This window comes from Camelus dromedarius, chromosome 22 (assembly GCF_036321535.1).
Source record: "Camelus dromedarius isolate mCamDro1 chromosome 22, mCamDro1.pat, whole genome shotgun sequence".
Lineage (NCBI taxonomy): Eukaryota > Metazoa > Chordata > Mammalia > Artiodactyla > Camelidae > Camelus > Camelus dromedarius.
In genome coordinates, this window is record NC_087457.1 from 25,868,539 (window position 1) to 25,889,802 (window position 21,264).

A 21,264-nucleotide genomic window follows, 5' to 3' on the forward strand; every position below is an offset into this window, starting at 1 on the left:
GATTACAAGAAAAATTTAAGTATATTTCAAGCCAGACACAGGTTTGGAAACTGAAATTATAACTGTGCACTTGAAAGTACACAGGCAGACAGCAGTTTGCCTAAACTGACAAGCATAGAACAGAGACTAGGGCTGGAGGAGAAGAATGAAGAAAAAGCGAATTGGCTTAGGGAAGGTAACTGAAAACCTGCATTAGCTTTTTGCATTCCTGCAAAGGTCTGTGTAATAAAAATTCTGTAGCCATTTTATCACTGGCTTCCATTGTAAATTTAAGCTCATAAGGGAAATCAGAGGTTTCAGGGATATGAATCCCATTTCCATCAGCTCATTTAATCCTCTAACACATACTGAGGACTGTGTGTGTCTGCCACTTCGTTGGGTACCAGAGACAAAGGTAAATAAATGATATTCTCTGTGCTCAAGGGGCTTAATCTACTCTTGATGGAAGCTCATAGTAGAGTAATTAATGAGCGATAGCACCATGGGAGGCTGTGCTTAGGAATTCTAATATTCTGCCTATTCTGGAATCTTCACAATTCGCTCTCCAGCCCAGGTCATGGAAGTAAAATTACTCAAATATACAATCAGTCCATGAGATCATTTCTTAACAGTCTTGAAATTCATACATATTAAAGTAAATTACAAAAATGATTCTCATTTCATAAGTGTTCTCACTGAAACCACTGAATATAAATGTAGAAGGTGCCAGAGTGGCTGCCCCTTCAAAGCTGCCATGTAACTAATTCAACAATTGGATGAGTCACACAGAACTGAGATCTTTTTTTTCTTTTCACGGAGATCTTTAGTAATAAAAGCAATCATTTTTTTTTTAACTCCATCACTGTCCTAGAATACCATAATACCATTCTTATTAAATTTGTTGACTGGCTTTTAAATGAAAATCAGTGATAAAATATATAGGACCTGGTTGGAAAAATATCACACTGATAATTGGATTCAGTGAGATTTCTATTTCCATAGTTCCCTTGAAGTGAAAAGCTGAGGTCCAGGCAGTGGCCCAGATAACATACATGTACAAGATATTGGGATGAGTGAGATGGATTAGTGCCATAAAAATATTAGTTGTGAAAAACTGAAAATTCAGTTCAACTGAATCTACTCAAAAGAGGCTGACTTGTACATCCCTTCTAACTGGAGAGTAAAAATTATCTGCCCCAGCCTAGATCTAGATCATCAAAATTCTTTCCTCCTTTTCTATCTAAAATAAATGTGTTGAAATTCAAATAAAACCCCCCCTTATGAGAAACGTGGTCTTAAAGACAAGCCCTAGCTCAGCAGCCACTCTACCTCTGAGCAGAGAGGAGGGGAAATGCACCTCCGCCTCCACCAGCATTGTGCCCTGAACCCTATACCACAAGCTTCCCTGCTCTCGTGAGGCAGCAGAGCACAAAGTCTAAGGCGGCTGCCTCCCATGCAGAAAGAGCCTGGGGCCCTTGTTCACCACCTCTGCTACCTGTGACAAGTCCCTGGGCCTCTTTAAAGCTGTTTCCTAGACAACCTATGGACTGGAAGAAAGTATTTGTAAATGATATGACTTTGTCGACAAGGGCTTAATTTCCACAATATACAAATAGCTCATACAACTCAACAAAAAAACCAAACCACCCAATCAAAAAATGGGCAGAAGACCTAAACAGACATTTCTCCAATGAAGACATACAAATGGCCAACAGGTACATGAAAAAATGTTCAGTATCGCTAATTATTAGAGAAATGCAAGTCAAAACTACAATGAGGTTATCACCTCATACCAGTCAGAATGGTCATTATTCAAAAGTCCACACACGATAAATGCTGGAGAGGCTATGGAGAAAAGGGAACCCTCCTAACACTGCTGGTGGGAATGTAAATTGGTGCAGCCATTATGGAAATGGTAGGGAGATTCCCCAAAAACCTAAGAACAGACTTACTATATGATCCAGCATTCCCACTCTTGGGCATATATCTGGAGGGAACTCTAATTCGAAAAGACACATGCATCCCAATGTTCACAGCAGCACTATTTACACTAACCAAGACATGGAAACAGCCTAAATGTCCATTGACAGATGACTGGATAAAGAAGCTGTGGTATATTTATACAATGGACTACTACTCAGTTATAAAAAAGAATAAAATTATGCCGTTTGCAGCAACATGGATGGACCTAGAAATTGTCATACTAAGTGAAGCCAGCCAGAAAGAGAAGGAAAAATACCATATGAGAGCACTTTTATGTGGAATCTAAAAAAAAAAAAAAAAAAGACACAAATGAATTTACTTACAAAACAGAAACAGACTCATAGACATAAAAAGCAAATTTATGGTTACCAGAGGGGAAAAGGAGTAGGGAGGGATAAACTGGAAGTTCGGAATTTGCAGATACTAACTACTATATATAAAATAGATCAACAATAAAGTTCTACTGTACAGCACAGGGAGCTATATTCAATACCTTGTAATAGCCTATAATGAAAAATACAAAAAGGAATATATATATATATATAACTGAATCACTATGCTGTACACCAGAAACTAACAACATTGTAAATCAACTATACTTCAATTAAAAAAAAAAATTCCCCTCCCCCAAAAAAGTTTCCTGAGCCATAAAATGGGGATAATAGTAGCTATTTCATGGGGTCACAGTGAGGATTAAATGAAGATGTACTCAGTACACAGTAAGGGCTCAGTAACTGCTTCTGCTGTTGTTCTCATTATTTTTTTCAGAACCTTTTACCACCTCTCTTAAAACTACCCTCAACACATCATCCTCCTCAACATCAGCAATTAATTCTGCCTCCCACTTACCAAGAAAGTCGAGGTAACCCAGCCTGAAGTATCTCAATTCCCCGCCACCTCCCACAGGTGTCCCTCTCTGTGTGCTCCCATTTTTCCTTTTCCCCTTAGTCTCAAGCCAAAACGCTCCTCCTGCACTCTGATCCTGTCTGCTGGACCCTGCTCCAGCAATCATCCTCTGAAATGCTCAGGCCCTTCCTCTCTACTTCTCCCGATTTCTTTCACCCAGAAATGGGATTAAGTCTCTCCCCTCAACCACAGAAACTCCCAGGACACACACACCTGTAGCCACTGCCTCCTCGCCCTCTCGGCCAGGCTTCCAGAGAGCACCGCGCACCTGCTGTCTCTGCTCCCTCCCCTCCCCATCGCCCTTCACCTCAGAGAATAAGCACCACGTCTACCCCCGTGTCCACTCCGCCCTCCTGGGACACCCCCAGCACAGTCTCCAGTGTCAAATCGGGGACACTTCCAGGCCTTCCTCCTGGCCCACCCTGCACGCCCGACGCCGCTGCCCCCTGCCTGCTCTGGGCTTCCTCACCCCTTCACTGTCTCCAGTGTTCTTCATCGCACTCCTCTGCCTCCTGCCCTCTGCTCGCTGCTTGTCAGCCATTACAGGCTGCCCTCGGCAGTCTCACTGGCCCTGTAGTTTTAATTACCACGTGCAGGCTGACCACCAACACATCTGCTTCTCCGATCTTGCCCTCAAATCGCAAAGCTGTAAACCTTCCTGCAGCCTGAACGTATCCACAGGCATCTCAAAATCCACATGGTCAAAACTTCCTTCTTCGCCTCCCACCATGCCCAGCCTGCACATGTGGATGGTCTCCACTCAAGCACCCAAGCCAGAAACCTGGAATTCACTAGACTTTTCCCTCTCCTCCCTCCACGAATGTTTACTGGGCAGCTGACAGAATGGAAGGGCACTGACCTGGGCTGTTAACAAGAACTGAATGTGTAGAAATGAGGGCAGAGGCCTCCCCAGGAGCAACAGGTGCAACACATACACCCATGAAGGTAAATTCAGGGACAGAGAGAAGGTTCCTTAAGGTGAAGAGGGAATGAAGGTGTGAAAGACAGGCTACAAGGGGAGGTCGGTCCTAGTCAGGAGAACCTGTGATGTGCAGTGCAACGTTCATTGTTTTGACTCCACTGCTTCCTTGCGCTCGGTAGGACTGGCTGGGCCAATCACAGAAATCATGTCCCCGCGGGACGTGAGGAGTGGAACCTGCCCAAACCTGGCCAAGAGGATGAGAACACCACCACAGCACTTCTAAGAACGCTTTCCTCATTCCAGAAAGGGCCTTCCCTCCTCTGGCTCTCATCCTGTGTGGCTGTGAAACTCCTGCAGCCATCTGGCCAATAGCCTGAGAGTCAGTCCCACTCACGGGGAGGGCAGAGCCAAGAAAGATACAGAGAGATGCTCCTGGAGGCTTGACGTTCCCACATGGGCCTGTCCTACCTCTGGGTTACATGTTATTTCCTAAGATAATAAATCTCTTTATTGTTTAAAAAAGGCGGTGGGGGAGGGGGGATACAGGGCTCAGTCATATTTAGAAAATACAGGGTTAAAAAACAGTTGACCAGCTTCCTTTACTAGGATTTCTCAGACTGTTAATATAACAATGGCAGGTGGGTCTCATGCTCTGTGTCAACTCTAATACATTTCTAGTGGCTGTCTGGAATGCTACGTTGAAAGGGATTCTGAGGCCTCATCCTGACTCAGCCATGGGGGAAAAAAAAAGCAGCCTTACTTGATTAGCAATAATTGTCATGAGCACAGAAGGGGCAGCTGTGACATCACTCTGAGACCTCTCAAGTGACACTAATTCTTAAACAGATCCTAGAACCATCCCAAGGATTCTTAAGTTTTTTAAAACGCGAATCAGTCCACGTAATAAAGTGGTTAAGGGTACAGGCTGCAAAGTAAGGGACCTGGGTTAAATTCTTAGTTCTTCCACTTGCTCTGGGCACATCATTTAGCCTCTCTAAACCTGTTTTCCCATCTGTAAAATGAGGTTAACAGTCCCTACCTCACATAGGAGATACAAAAATTAAGTTAGGTAACACATATATGCACCTGCATACAGTAAATGCAACAAATACTAAGTTTAGCTATGGCAATTACTGAGGCGCTCACTTCATGACATTCACATCATGACTCCTGGAGTACACGTATTTGTCCACTGTATTCACAGCCACTGATTAGAGTAAAATGAATCAAACTGAGGGCACAGAAACCATATTCCTGGACTCATTAGCAATGTCAATTTATAGGCTACAATAAGAAAATGGCAAAGATGACCGCAAAGCGCTGTTCAAAATAAGGGTTACTTGCCTTTAATAAGACACAGAATATATAAATCTAACTTCTGCAAAAGACAGATCTCATACACATTTTTTTCCAATCTCTCCATAGGGAAGGCCAAGACACGATGAGCAAACCAATAGTGGTGAGTCCCCCACCCCCTTCAGGGCACAGGACTTTCAGTGCTAGGACCAAGACAGGTCTGAGCAAACCAGGACAGCTGGTCACCCTACAAACAAACAAGCAGGTGAAGTCCCAGCAGCTGCTTCTGAGTCTGGCTGTGCTGCTCGGAACTGAGACAGAACAAGTTCCTGAAATACCATTTCCCCTTAAAAGAAATCAAGGCTCTTTTTGGAGAAATGGCTAATTCCAGGTGTGAGAAAAGAAAAAATGGTCAAATTGAACACGAAATAGCTTATTATCCCAGATAGCAAGAAAACTCTCGGACCAGCGGGGTCATATCAAAAGGACTCAGGAGCCAGTTTGAAAAGGCTCCCACTGGCCAAAGATGGAATTGCAAAAGCTTCAAGAAAGGTAATAATTACAACTGGCTGAAACCCAGCAAGTACAATCAAATCCATGAGTTCATATTTTTTAAAACAAAACTAATTGGTCACCTTCAGAGGATGACAGGGAACCAACTCATTATCTTGGAAACTGATAATGGGAAAGAATCTATCATTTATCCAGCTTTTCCATATGAACTGTACCACAGTGTAACCAAATAGTAGATGATAGAAAAGTGTCTCCTTTTAAAAATGAAAATGAAAGGCAAATGACAGGATTAAAACATCCCTATTTGTCACCCCAACAAATTCATGGGTCCAAGTATTGAGCATCAACAGCTACTAATCTAACTAAAGGAAAGACAATCAGAGGTTATGTGCCTCCTGATGAACAGTCACACCACCTAGTCCTGCCAAAAGGATCAAACGTAAGTTCGGCACGAGGTCCACGCCAATTCGCAGGACGTACAAAGTAGAGAGGACCGTGCTGAGCTGTATTATTCATATGCAGTCAGCAAAATCCAGACTATAGGACAAATGCTCCAGATTCTTCAACAGATAACCTATAGGGAAAATAAAAGAATACAGGGAAAACTCAATTTTTGAAAATGGGCAAGACTAAACTAAAATGTCCATGGATGCACATTTGAGTGATAAAACCATAATGACAAGCAAACGAAGTGGTTATTATTGGGTCAAGACGGCATTAGCTAGGACGGAAGGGGCTGACACTGGAGATATAGAGGGGCTTCTGGAAGTTACAGGAGTATTGTCTTCATAATCTCTCATCCAACTATACATTTATTTTGTGTGATTTTTTTTTCTGAATCTACATCTTTAATCTTGTAAGTTTTCTAAAAAGATAAAAGTGTAAAATCTACCATTTAACATCTTCTAATTCAAAGCACTTTTACAAATACCGGTATTTTTATTTTCAAATACTATCACATTATTCCAAACAACTCTTGAAGGTATTCACTATCTCCACTTTTCTGATAAGGAGACCAAAGCGTAGAAATCTGAAGTAAGTTGCCCATTATCAGAGTTATTAAGGCAGAGCCAGGATTCAAATTCAAATGACTGGTTGACTCCAAAACCATTCTCTTAATGCCTGTGCTCTACTGATTCCCAGTTATTCACTCACTCAAGAAATATTTATTGCTTACCTACTTAATCATGCTGGGTGTTAAAGATACAGCGGGGAGTTTCTGCCTTCATGGAGTTCAAAGGTTAATGAGAAAGTGGGGCAAGGAATCGTCCAAGATTAAAACTACAGTTGTAAGTACAATGGAGGAAAGGTATACAGTGCGGCTGGCAGAAAGGGGAAGCTCCTCTGCAAAAGTGACAGCCGAGGCCTGAGGAAGAGAAGTTAACTAGGTAAGGGGGCATCAGGGGACTCAAGGCAGAGCAAGCATTATTCAAAGTCACCAAGGACAGAGAAGGGTCAGCACTTTGGGGGCTGAGGAGGAAGCATGGGGACTGAAGGTAATTATGACAGGAGAGATGCTGGAAGCTTGGGAGAACAGGAAGCTGCTGATGGCTTTTAATTAAATATGTTGCATAAGAGGATTAGATTGGGTTTGCATTTTTAAGAGAATGAACTGGAGGGGCCAACAGGGAGGCAGAGATATGAATTGAGAGGCTACTGCAGTCATCTAGGTGGCACATGATGGTAGCTGGGACCAAGCAGGAGAGATGGAAAGAAGTAGATGGATGCAAGATACTCAAGAGGCAAGGAGACAAGGATGCACTGCATCTGGGGAGCAAAGAGAGGAGACGGCAGGAAGGACTCAGGCTCCAGGATGTGGGACTTTCGGAGGTGCCAGTCACTGACACCAGGAGCAATGGGAGAGGGACAGGGATACTTGGACCTGTGCAGTTTCAGGCACCGCTGATAGTACCAAGTGGAAGTGTCAAGTTAAGCAGTTGAGTAAGTGAGTCTGAACTTGAGGAATAAATTTCTAACCCTCAGCGTAGACAAGGTTATTGTAGAGGGCCCCAGAGTGAGACTGCCTGAGAGAGAGAGATAATTTAAAAAACGGGACCTCAAGAATGATCAAAATTCAAGTCTAGAAAACAAAGCAACTTCCTGAGCATATCAAGGGGCTGCAATCTCAAAGGTTTAGTAAAACAGGAAAAAAAAAACCAGAAGGAAAAATATGAGATTAACAACTGTGCCTCAGGAAAAACATGGTGAAATTTCTGGAATGTTAAGATGTTAATTTCAAGTCTAACAAGTTGGCAGAGTCTGCGTGTGGCCCTCAGGTGTGTAATTTGTAAGAGTATATTTGCATGGGAGGAAGAGGCCATTTGGGAGGTGGCTTGTGTGCAGTGCCTCAAGGTTGGGGACCAGAGAAGGCTTTGGAGCTGGGAGAGATACCCCTAGCTTGACCTCAGGGGCTGCTCTGAGGAGCCAGACATAAGGGATGGGGCTGTCTTTACAGGAAATGCAAATAGGGACACAGCTTCTCAACTTCTATAACAAGGTAAAAAAAATTTTTTTAAGCATATCTGAGTGACAGAAACAGGGCTACATCCTCATCTATAAAGCACATATTGTGGCTTTGGCTCAGAAAAAAAATAGAAGGACCAAGCACTCCTGGATATCCAGTTTTATGAGACCAAAACAGTAGTAGCGCAACAAGAAATATGCTTTTTCACAGAGTGGCACAGAGAAGCCTCTCCAAAATGTTTTGCAGTGACCAGGAACGGCAGAACATAAGTGAACGTATTCATAAATACACAAATATTGCCTGTGGACTCACAGGTATGGGGGGTGGGGTACAGGATGAGGTCCTGCATGAACAGACAGGAGCAAACCCTACACCATCTGAGTTACTACTATTAACGTACCCTCACTCAAACATACAAGGTGGGTAAGAACTGCAGAATTTTAGATCACTTTACAACTGAGTGTTCATTAAAAAATGTATCCAGTTTTCCAAGAGCTGCATTCTACACTAAAATAGGAAGGTCACTAAGTAGATCCTAGTGACCTAAATGAGTTCCAATGTCTTACCCTAAAAATGCACAATTCATTCCGGTTTCCCCCTTGGCCTCAGAGGCTTTATACTTGGAGTTACCATATTCATTTTTCTTTATATCCAGCTCACGGCTGTTCACATATGGAAACCCCAAGGGCCAGCCCCAAGGATAAAGCCAGCACACCCCATGCTCGTAACTACATTCTCCCAAAGCAGCATCTGAGCTGAGAAGTCTACCAAAATGCAACCAACCCCCAACGGGCTTTCTCGAAGTCTCCACTCTGTTTGGAGAAACTACATAAGCACACAGCCCAGGACTAAAGGAGGGTGTAGAAACAACTGACTAAACCCAAGCCCTGGCCCCCAGGTACCCAGCAGAGCCCCTGACAAGGCTGCCTGTCTACTCCTGCCACATCAGTCACCTCCACCCAGACGACCGACCCTCGTTTAGAAAGTAACCTGACACTAAAGGGTGAAAATAGAAGTTTCAGGTTTCCAAGGTTTTCTTTCAAAAGCAAAGATGCAATTAAAAAAAAAAAGGCAACTTTGTATGCCATCATTTTAATACTAATAACCTTGCACAGACACTATTCCTTTTTTAAAGCCTAAACCCTTGGCTCCAAGTTTGCCGAGTCACCTTTTTTAGTACAATTGTGTGCACCATTCTGACTACACAAGGGCTCATAAATGCTAAGGAATCTAGGGCACTTCCTACATGCAAAATGATAAGGTTGGGAAATGAAACTGGAGATATTTTTAAGAAGGCAACACTCAGTTACTAAGGTGACATCATAGCCTGCTCCCAAAGCAAGAGCAGTTTAAGATTCAAGAGAGTGAGAAACAAACCTCCTGAGAATGGCCAGGACTGAGGCTCCTAGTAGAACATTCAAGCTTGGAGGCTTTGGTCTTCACATCTGTGAATAAACAGTAGGACCCTTTGGTCTGAGGATGGATTTATTAAAGAGAATGTTAGGATACTCTTGAGAAGATTCTTGAACCAATCTGTAATGATAACTACTGATAATTAACATCAAAGAAATATCTTTCTCACTCTTGAATTTACAGCCTCCTGTCTCCATTCACACAGCTTCATTAACTCTCACCTTTTATCACTGCAACCGACTGGGGCTTCTCCTCCTGAGTCCCTCCCAATCGCAATTCCATGTAACATTTCTAAAGCCCAGCTCTGATGCCACTCCAGTGCTCAGAAGCTTGAGTAGGTGCCATGTCTACAGACTAAAATCCAGTCCTCCTCTCTCAGTTGAGGACTCCCACACCTGGCGCAAACTAGGATTCATCTCTCATACTCACCGGCAACTCAGATCCCAAACAGTAAATGGACTCCGTCTTTAAGACAGTTTGCTTGGCTTTTTATGTTTTCATACAAATTACAAAAATATGTATTGCCTCCTTCAGACAGTTGTGCTAAATTGAAAAACACACGTTCATAATTTCTTAGGATACATTTCCTGGTTCTGATCAGCATTTTTTTTTATGTTCTAAGTCTAACTGTGAATGTTATCTACCTACTTTGAGGTTATCACTAGTCATATATAACTTCTTATGCTATGTTCACTAACCCTAGAACTAGTTCCTTCATAATAAAGATACACGAAATAAATAATTATTCCTTTACGAGTAATCACTGTTTATATATCAAGAGATTATAAGTATCAAAAGCTCCTCTTTTTGAATACACATTTGTACTTGCTCATATATGCATAACATATCTCTGAGAGAATAATCTCTTAATAATGGCTGCCTGTAGGGAAGGGAGATTTTGTTTTCAACTACATATCCTTTTACATTTTTTTTTTTTTTACTAAAGCCATGTGATTGTACAACCTGTATAAAAATTAAATTTAAAAATGACGAATAGGATAACTTTAAAGTAGAACAACCTTGCACCACAGAGTTACGCAGATTTAAGGGGGTCTCAAAAGCCATCTTCCTCAAAAACATTTTTCCCACTAGCCACCACAGCTTAAGTCCCCCAGTTAAAATACAAACAAATATTCTGAAGACACTAAGTGTATTATGCCACTATCCACATCAAATTATTGAGGATTAGTTTATCACATTAGCATAATAAAGGGAAGTCACAAAGAGGCTGTGTATAGTCTCCCTGAGTCTTGTTTCTTTTCCTTTTTCCCTCAAGTAACTAAATCAAGTTTGTTTTACTCAAAAGAACTTTTGTATTAGTAATAGTGAAAGAACTATTTAGGGATTCTAGAAGTCCTACCCAAGCTAAGCGGCGCCATGGATTGCTGTGTGAATGTCTCCACTGTCTGTATAAACATCTGCCCTCCCATTCAGTCTTCTGTATCTCTAACCTACTTAGCGGGAGAGGGCAGGGACAGGGAGTATCTTGTTCATCTTTGAATCCTCCCCAACACTAAAAACGCTGCCATGCACTTCACAGAAAGCCACTATCCAAGCTCTAAGTGACACCTATTGCAAGACTATGAGCCCTTCTCTAGGGAACTACGGTGGAAATCGGAAATCTGAAAATGTCAGTTGGATACTCAAGACTGTTCTCATCTCAAATAATAATCCATTCATTCATGGGGGAAAAAATCCATCTATGGAGAACCTACTATGTGCCTGGCACTGACACTCAGCAACTAACTAGGCCATAAATCATCTCATGAGATAAGAAGAGTAGATACGCAGCAGATAGTAAATGCTTACTAGAGCTGATGAACTTCTTGAAATTTTCTATCTGACTAAACTTGGAGAAGTCTTTCATTAATGTTTTCTTCACAAGGCAGTGGACTTTAGTTTCCCATATGCACCAGACTTTTGTGGACTTTCTTGTATCAGCTCTCCAGTCCACATTAGCTAACTGCTTATTTTTGAACCTATAGATTGTAAATCAAGAAGTATTTAATAAATTACAATGTAAAAAAAAAAAAAGTCCATAACTATGTGAATAACGAAATTTAAAGAAGTTATTCCCTTTTATCTTTCAATCATCAAAATGCAAGAAATAATTTACCTTTTTTCCATTATATGAAGATGCACTTTGTACTGCTGGTCCAGTAACGAACATAAGCTTTCTAAACTACTAAATTCACTATTCCCAGATTTTTCTTGCTGTTGCCTTGGTTAGATCATTGCTAGGGTCAAGTAACCGCAGCTGTGAACCTGAGCTCTTGGTCCACGTGAGTTAACTGGCCTGGCACGAGACCAAACTACAACCTCAGAGGAGGGACACCACACTCTGATAGCCTACTCAGCAGAGCTGGGCTGACAGCTGTTACTCCGGGAGCAGGCCAGCCCCAGAGCATCACAGCTCCAGTTGGCTGGCCTGCAACAAAATCCAAGTTTTTCTAGAGTGGGGCCCAGATAGCAATTGTCGAGACTTCAGTGTCAACCTTCCTGACCTTACAAAGCTTACCACCTGAGTATACCACTGGATATTATTTCTAACCAAGATGAAACTTAGTTTTACCACTTTAATCAGCCCTTATTCCCACCCAAGGAAAATCAAAATCCTTGCACATTGGAGATGCCCAGTAAATACTAGATTAATCGAAGAGGGAAAGCCCTGTATTAGTGACCAAAAACAGACATAATTTTCTTCATTATCATCAGCAAACACTTCTGGAGCTCCTACAAGATACAAAGGATAACAAAAGGGGTCAATCATGGGTCCTAATCATATGGAGTTGACAGCCAGTAACGACACTGTGAAGCATGCAGGAACATTTGAACACTCCCAGCCATGAAAACACCTTTCCCCTTTTAGTGTGGGCTTCTCTGGTTGCCTACTTATAACAGTACATGCTTTTTTTTTTTTTTTTTTTTGCTCTATAGAAGGCAGCCAAGAAGAAAAAAAAGAGGAAGAAAGGAAGGATGGACAGATAGGATAGATCCCAATGTCTGGCATGTCTAGCTGACACCAGAAAAATCCAAAATGTATAAGAAAAAATGAGAATTCTTTTCTGAATGCAGAATCAAAACTTCTGTAGTAGTCACTGAATCTTAACAGTCACCATTTGGTTCACTACGAAACAGCCTCCCCCTTCACATATGTTCGATGACCTGTGTGGTCCAGCTCCTAACCCCACAGAACTGACAGATATTTTATATACTTCACCACATGCTTATGTTCCATTCATAAAGAACATTAAAAAAAAACCTTAAGCATAAATTATTGGAAATACAGCACAACTTAAGGCCAGAGTAAACTGCACTGGTACTATCAATAATATGTAATTTTATGTGAATAACATACATTTCAATTCTAAGTAACATAACTTAGAAAATAAACTTCCTAATGTGCTTACTTTCTTATTTAACACTATCATAAGAAACTGAATTAAAAAAGAATGACCTATAACCTACCTTCCTTAAATTACACTTCACCTCTTCTACTGCCCGAAGTCTTAGGGTAGTATACATGAGATATTACGTGTGCTGCTTCGTTTTCTGCCACTTAAAATATTATTTTCTCTAATTCCTCCACTAACGTGTCTTTCTGGATGATAACCCAACTTTTGTCAGAGGTACAAATGAGCTGGGAGGTTTGAGGGAATTTTCCTGGAAATAGGGAGGTCCCCCACAACATGAGGCTTCCAGGCCCTGAAAGTGGACTGCAGTACTAAGGCTTGGACCCTGACCCCACCTGCCCCACATACCAGGCACTCTTAATCACATAATTCTGAGTTACTTTTTGTTTCGTAAGCATTTATCACTATCCTAAAGGACCTTATTTATTTGTTTATTGTCTGATCCCCCATGAGAATATAATCTCCAGAAAGCAGGGCTTTTATCTGTCTTGTTGTTTCAACCCCAGCTTCCAGATAAATACCTGGTTTGTATAAAACACTCGATAAATATGTACTAAATGAATTATAACCTCTTACAATACTCTAAAGAACTGCATTATCACTCATAGATCAATAAACCAACTAGTAAAATCTTGGGATCCTTATTTTTTAACCATTTTAAAGAAAAAGCAAGAGGAAAAATATCAACTACTCATCAACTCTTGCTAAATTAGATATGAAAAAAATGGACAGCGGAGTGAAGGTTTTCAAGAGAAATAAATACAACTTCAGATGACTTATGAAAACAGAAGTTCTCGTTCCTTAATATACTGAATTGCTGCTCAACTTACAGAATGAGGATGCCTGACTCCTTTACCTACAACCCTTCAGCCAATATCTCAGTTCTGCATTCTGAACTGACACACTCAGGAAAGGATACTTTTGGTGAAGAGTGGAATGACTTTTACAAAAAAGCAAGCAGATCATATAACAAGCAAATGCAAAACCCAGGAGGTAATGATGCTTCCAACAAATATTCTTGGGAAGTGAGCCACTGCCACTTCTCTTACCCCAGAGTGCTTGGTCAATTTCAGCTTAATGACAGTATCAGTCAGTCAAGCAGTGTCAATCTACGACAGAATCAAGTTTCATTTAAAGGGTTATTGGATAGAAGCTGGGAGGCAGATAAAGCAGTGGTTTAACACTAAGGAAGCGTACATTTAAAATACTGTCATTTCCCATATCCCCATCCCTCACTGATGATAGCCTCCATTTGTTACAAACTACAGTGATTTCGGGCACCTACTTTCTAAATCACAGGAACTGCGATATTCATCAACATGGAGGAAGACGGGTCAGTGTGGTAAAAAGTGTATACAGGCTTGGGCACGAGTGACCGGCTGGGTGACCTAAGCCAAGTTGGCCCCTCTGAGCCAAGTTTCCCCGTCGTCAAGGGGCATAAAGTTGCCTCTCACAGAGAAAGGTTACCAGAACCCCACGTAATGACCAGCACAGGGCGCAGCGCCTGCGTACAGTGCACGCCGTGCTCCCCTTTCTCCCACTCGCCAACTGCAGAGCAACATCGAAGGTCTGGAAAGATTATTCAGCTACCGAAGCTGTGGCTGAAGACTGCTGCCGAGCAACTACATCGCCTACTAACGCGCATCTCGGCAAACCCCACGGAGTCGGGAGCCCGCTCCCCGCGGGGGCCGAGGGGACGCAAGCGTCCCCCCGCCCGGTCCGCCAACCCCAGCCGGGTTTGTGTCCGGCGTCCAGCGCAGCGGCGGGGAGCCTGGCCGAGAGCACGGGCCCGCCGCGACCCCCGGCTCTCCCGGAGCGGGCGCCGGAAGCGGGCGGGCCGGGGGAGGCCGCGGGTGGGCGCGCGTGCGGCGGCGACGAGACCGGTACTCACCTCCAGCTCGCGGCGGGCTACCGCGGCCCGCCGTCTCCAGGCGGCGGCGAAGTCGGGCGGCGGGGCTCGCCGGCTCCGGCAGACCAGGGAGAACAGGGACCCCAAGAACAAGGCGCCCATGGCGCAGCCCATGTACAGGCTGAGGCAGAGCACAACGGTGCCCGGCCTCGCGCCTTCCGCCGCCAGCCAGCAGCCGTACCCCAGCCAGGAGACGAGCACGGCGGCGAGTGCGGCCACGGCCACCGACCCCCACCAGCTCCCGCCATCAGGGCCCCGTGGGGCCGCCGCGTCCTCCCGGGGCTCCGGCCGCAGCTCGCCCCGGCCGCCCGTGAGGCCGGCGCCGCTGCTGTCGGTGGCATCGGGGTGCATGCTGCTTCCTGGGCCGCTAAGGACAGGCACATCTCCCGCCTTGCTGTTCCCCGGCGCTGCCCTGGACGGTGGCCTCCGCGCGGCGCCTCCTCCCCTCGCCGCTCCCGCCGCTCCCGAGGCAGGGGAAGTCCGCGCTCATGCCCTCACAGGCGGCCCACCGAGGGAACGGCTCCCACAGACGCCGCAGGAGCTCCCCTCGGCCACCCCTCAGCGCCGCCAGCCGGCGCGGGGCCCGCAGCTGCCCGGCTGGGCTTCCCCAGGTAGCCGGACCCGCTCTGGCCGAAGCTGGCGAAGCCTGGGGCGGAGCGGAGGCGGCCCCGGAGTGCGCGTCGAGGGGCGGAGAGCCACCACGCCGGCTGAGTGACAGTTGGGAGGTGCCCGGCCCCGCCCCACCCGGCCGCCCACCGGCGGCGCGGGGGCGGGGTCCGACCCGCCGCTGCCCCCCAGGAAGGGGCCGCCACCAATCCCGGCGAAAACTGCTCTTCCCTGAGCTCCTCCCCGCCCCTCCCCGAGGATACCGTCTGTGGATGGAAAATTTTGCTGCAGGTGTCAGAAGCATTTGTAATTCTCGAGCTCAGGGGATCCCTTAATCCTTGTCCCGCACGCTCATCACTGACAAGTAACTTCCTCACCTGCTTACAGCCCGCAAAATTTCTGCCTCGTTTGCACCTGCTATTTAAATAGCCAACCGTTCCCGATCCTCACTTTTAACACAGTTCCCCCAACAACCTTCCCTTTCCCACCCAGCCGCCTCAGGGAACGCATCAGGCAAATGTGGGCAGTAAATGAAGCCTGCAATTCCTAGTTACGGAAAGGCCCAAATAAGTGCCTGGTGCCAGAGGGTGTGCACAGCTGCCATCATCACTTTGGCTCCAAGTCCCTGTATTTTTGTCGCCAACAATTCAGTACAAATGCTATTACCTACGCAAGTGAAAGTGGTCCAGGTAATTTTTAGAGTACATATTTTCTTCTATCATGGTCTCGGCGTTAATATAAAGATAATGCTTACGGAGAAGATGCCAATATGCTAATTACTAGAAATAACTACTAAGACCAATAAAGCAGCTGATGTATCTTTAATGGATAAATAAAGGAATTCTAAAGGAAATGGAGGAATACTAAGGAGAGTAATGATTATTTAAAAGGGAGTGATACAGTAGATAGTGCAAATCAAGAACAGAAAGGGGAAGAAAGGGAACGGGAGGTAAACAGATGAGGAAGACGTGACGGATATTGGAAACATTAAAAAGCAAAAAGCCCAGACCTCTCCCCATGCAGCAGTCACAAAGAATCTCAACAGTTTAAAAGCGCTATTGTTTTCCAAGTTAAGTTATATCCTGCTTCCCGGGAGGCACAGTTAAGAAAAGTAAGCATTAAAATGTATTTTCAAATATTGTGTGACTATACTTTGTTTTTCTATAAGGAATCCCTGTCATTTCAACAAAGAAGAAAATACAACATTCATACGAAGTAAAGGAAAATAGTTAGTGGGCATTTATTCTTTTAAAAACAACATATTTTCCAAGAGGTTATTATTCAAAAGAAGACATGCCAGTGTCCACACAGCCCCACTGTGATTCATGTCTTCGTAATAAACTTCCCTGGAATGGCACAGATTTCAAATGGGACATGAAGTAGGAGCCCTAAAAAAATTATCCCTAATATTAAGCTCTAACAAAACAGTACAGAAATGAATTATTTTATGTATCTATATGAAAATCTGTTCACAGTTGTCATTTTTTAAAAAGCTTACAGTTTTTAACATTAGTATTCATGGAACACTTTATTCTTATACCTTGTAAGTCAAAGACAAGGAGATAATGAGTGCCTTGTGCCAGATGTGACTTTACCATGCCTAGGTGATGACAAGTAGATGACATCAAAAAAAGTTACTACCTTCCTGATCTCCTTGCCTTCTTCTCTTTTTTATTTTTAAATAAAGCAGCGACTGATTTTGAAGGAGCCTTTTCCTCTAAAATAACGTTCATCCCACTGGGGCTCCTCAAAGTGTACCCTACAAATCCAAATTATTTCAAATAAAACAAAATCACATCCATATTTCCCGATCATTTACATGCCAGGGCTTGTAAATGAGGGCTGAGGGCTTTATATACTTCTATATATTTAAAATTTTCCAAAATATGGGTTTACCGTAGTTGACTATAATAGTAACTAATTGAGCACTTATTGTGTGCCGTGCTTCATTTAATCCTCACAACAACCCCTACAATGTTATCTCCATCTACACAAGAGGGAACTGAGGCACAGAAGGTAAAATAATTTGCTCAATGTTACAAAACTAATAAATATCAGAGCTAGGATTTGGTTATCACCCCATGTGGTCTGGTTCTAGAGCTTGTGCATTTAAGCACTATGCCATGATACTTCCTAAAAACTCTACTTCATTTAGTCATCCTATATTACAGAGGATGAAAAACAGGATTAAAATTCATGAACTTAATATCTGTATTCCATGCTTTTAAAAGTGTTTAGTTTTGTTGCTTTGTGGGTAGGATATGGCCGGTATCTTAGCCAGCCCCCTGACAAGTGCTAAGTGATTTATAACAATCACTAAAGTCAGAAAATCACATAACCAGTAAAGGCGAAACTGTCTAACTTTTACTGAGAGCCCCAATCTGTAACTCTTAAGGCTGTGATCTTTCCAACACACTTGTGTATTGTTCCCAAGAATGAAGATCTGGAGAAATATACACTTGTGGTCAGGAAACTTCCTTAAAGCCCGTTGTTCTGCTGTTAAGTCAGCATTGACAGTTCAAACATTTACTTAACAAGCAGTAGCTGGGTTTCTATGCTCTGCAAGGTTTGAGGAACACTGAGAGGTGGGATCAGGAGGTATTGAGGGAGACGTGGCCCTAGGTCAGGTTTGAAATAAGAATCCAGGTGTTCCTTCCCAGAAGTCAGTGTTGTTGAGTCCTACCAGGCCTAAGTTAATGACCCAATTAAGTAGTGGTGCCTTATTTACATTTCTTTTGGCCAGCACATTCTGACAGGCTATAATTGAATGCTCTATGCTGTCTCCACAATTCTCTCTTGTAAGATGGGAATAGCATCCTCCTAAACTCACTGGGATATCATAAGGATAAATTAAGTGAAAAATAACTGACATTTAAAATATCTGTGCAAATAGGCAGACAACACCCAGTCTCTCCAAATATGTGATGCATCTTCCTCTTCACTGTTCAGTATCTTTCTCCTTAAATCCCCTAGCTCTCCTTGGAGGTACCCATGGGATTACAGAGAAAACCACAGTATTTGCCTTCGACCACTTTTAGTAAAATTCTGAATAAAGGTGTTAACATGAATCAAAAGACCTAGGTATCATTATAGTTTCTTCTACTGTTTCTCTGTAAGACCCTAACAGGTCCATTAACCCTTCTTTCTTTGTAAACTTTCAAGTAGAGTGTGGTTTATGGAAAATATGGATATAAGTGTGGCCAAACTTCAAAAAGTAAAAATGAAGAAATTATATAATACTTTAAAAACAAATTGTAGACCACTAAAGCTTATAAGAAGCATACTGCAGCATTTCTAAGAGAAAGATGCATCTCTGAATACAATTTTAGAACATAGACCTATAAATTATGCTGAGCAGTGTTCCCTATTAGTAAGTAAAAATATTCATATTAGGAAAATTTCAGTCAGAAAAGTCTTCACACTAATCTTCAAAGAGAAAGAGAATTACACAGGAAAGTACTGTAAATTAAATTAGCTGGTATCAAGATAAAGAATTGACAAGGACAGATCACATGATTTCAATTTATCTAAGTTTTCACCTGAAATTTAGGGAAATAGGGTATGTCAATTATCTGTCGCTGTATAACCACCTACCACCAAATAACAACCGTTTTCTTTGCCCATGATTCTGTAGGTGAGCAACTTGGGCTGGGGTCCATCGGGCAGTTCTCTTCGTGCCTGGGTCACTAGTGATACTGTGATCTCCTGGAACCCAGGCTGGGGCCGCTTGGGCTATGCAGTCTCCATTGAGATGGTCTGTCTCTGCTCCCTGTGCTCTTATCCTCCAAGAGGTAGCTTGGGCTTCTTCACATGACAATCTTAGGGAAGCCATAGACAAGTCCTTTTTAAGCTTTTGCTTGTGTTATGTTTGCTAACGTCCCATTGGCCAAAGCAAATCATATGGCTCAGCCAGGAGTTAGGGGGCCTACACATGGACTTAAACACTGGAAGGTGTAATTCATTGGTTCCATTACTTTAACAATCTACCACAACTTACTTGGACAGAATATACTAATCAGTTTCTGGTGGATCATCAGGCTGTTCACCAAAATCAGTAGCATCTGAGGACTTGACACTCAAATATGTTTAAGTTCACACTTCTTGTTCCTGGAATTGTTAGTTCTTCATAATCCACTCCCACCTACCTGTGAGATACAGAAAAGAGCCTGGGTAAGGACAGGGACCTGGGAGGCAGTGCACAACTATGATTGTCAGGTGGAAGTTTGGAGATATAGCCATATCATTTAGCTTTATTTTACCCTAACGTTTTCAAGTTATGAAACACAAAACATAAAAAAATTCTAAGCTGACTTAGATTTTGATATCCAGTATTACTGGGCAGCAGATTAAAGAGAAAGAAAATAAACTGTGTTTATTTGCTGTCTAATTTCTCCAAAATATATGTAGGCTGAAACACTTTTTGAACTGATCTATATGCTGTTTCATGATATTTGTCATGAGCAGAGTGAAATATAAAGTAAGTGGTACACAATTATTGATTAAATATTCTTCCATAAATTAGGAAAGGATTTTGAATATTTTAAGATAAACATTATGTATTTAAGATTAGATAAAGCTTTTATGCACTACCTAAAACAAGTCAGTGTGTCTGATTTGTCACAGGAAAGAGAACATACTCTTGGGAAGTAAAAAGTTAGTATTTCAGAATTAATCAGTTTAGAACAGGAGTTGTCACTGAGTAGGCCATTAATAAATATTTTTCAATGAATAAATCTGTTATTCTTTTATGATCATATATCTAGAATAACTGAGTAGACCAAAAAAAGTAATAAAAATAATATTTCATACTTAAGTGGAAACTTTAAATTTCAGAAATTCTTTTTAAATCATGTATTTTTCACTACAATTCTATAAAGGAGATAAGGCTGATACCAAAATCCCATTTTGCAGATGAGGAAACTGAGGTTCAGAGAAGTTACAATGACTTACTCCAAAATCACATATCTAATTGATGGTAGGACCTAAATTGTAGGATTCTCCTTCATTATGCTATCTTTCAAATGCAATAGTTAAAAAGTAATGTCAAGGACAAAACAAACTGCTTTTTACATTATATAGAAATGTCCTTATAAAACCAATACAATAAGGGCATTCATCTGGCTTTTAAACAGATTGTAAACTTCTGGACCGTAGTATATGAGTTATATTCGTTCTTTCATTCAGTCCAAAAATATTAGGCTTTGTTAGAGACTAGTATAAAATATGGCCTCTGACCTTGAAGAGCTCACAGCCTAACGGGGGTGGGAAGAGGAAGAATGCGATAAGGGAGGGAGGCATAAAGCAGTGTAATAGATATTACAATAAAGGTATTACCAAGTTCTAGGGTCACAAGACAAGAGCTACTGTTTCTGCTTTGTGGGAGTGAAGGAAATTTCAAATGTCACCTTCTCTGTGAATCTGTCATTTTGCTTTCTTGATTTCTTCTATTTATTACAGCATTTAGGTATTTCGAACTAACCCTTTAGATACTGAAAAAATATGAGACTAAACTACACTTAATTTTAAGTTGGTTTATAAATGTTAATCCAGTAAAGATACCATCTTTCAAAACTTGATTCGTAAATTTAAAAAACAAAAAAGTTTTCCACTGGGTGGTCCATTTGCTCATAACCCAAGAAAAGTTTAGCACAGATGAAAAAACTGCCATGTAAAATGGAAAGGTCTTTTAACAGCTCTCTATAGAATTAGTCAAGTCTATATTATTTCAAGAGATTTACAAATAAGTGAGGAACAATTTTAAAAAAGGAGAGGGGAGATATTATTTACGTCTTTCCTGATAAAAGACTTCAGATTCAGTGAATTTGGGGAAAGGCTTTTTTTCACCTATGAGTTGATGACG

The 21,264-nt window shown here is 42.3% G+C and overlaps 1 protein-coding gene across 4 annotated transcripts in view; it reads right to left on the reverse strand.

Annotated features, from left to right (window-relative positions):
• Window positions 1-21,264, reverse strand: part of SNX25 (sorting nexin 25) — an 89,644-nt gene that overhangs the window by 66,732 nt on the left and 1,648 nt on the right. For 2 of the 4 annotated variants that reach the window (XM_031440305.2, XM_031440304.2), the window contains exon 1: window positions 14,781-15,435. The exons of 1 other annotated variant lie outside the window; for it this stretch is intronic. In XM_031440305.2, the coding sequence (XP_031296165.1) occupies window positions 14,781-15,149 (369 nt within the window). In that variant the 5' untranslated portion in view covers window positions 15,150-15,435. Of the gene's footprint in view, window positions 1-9,440; window positions 9,458-14,780; window positions 15,436-21,264 lie in introns of those variants that run through there. One more of the 4 variants, XM_064477558.1, reaches the window with a different exon arrangement.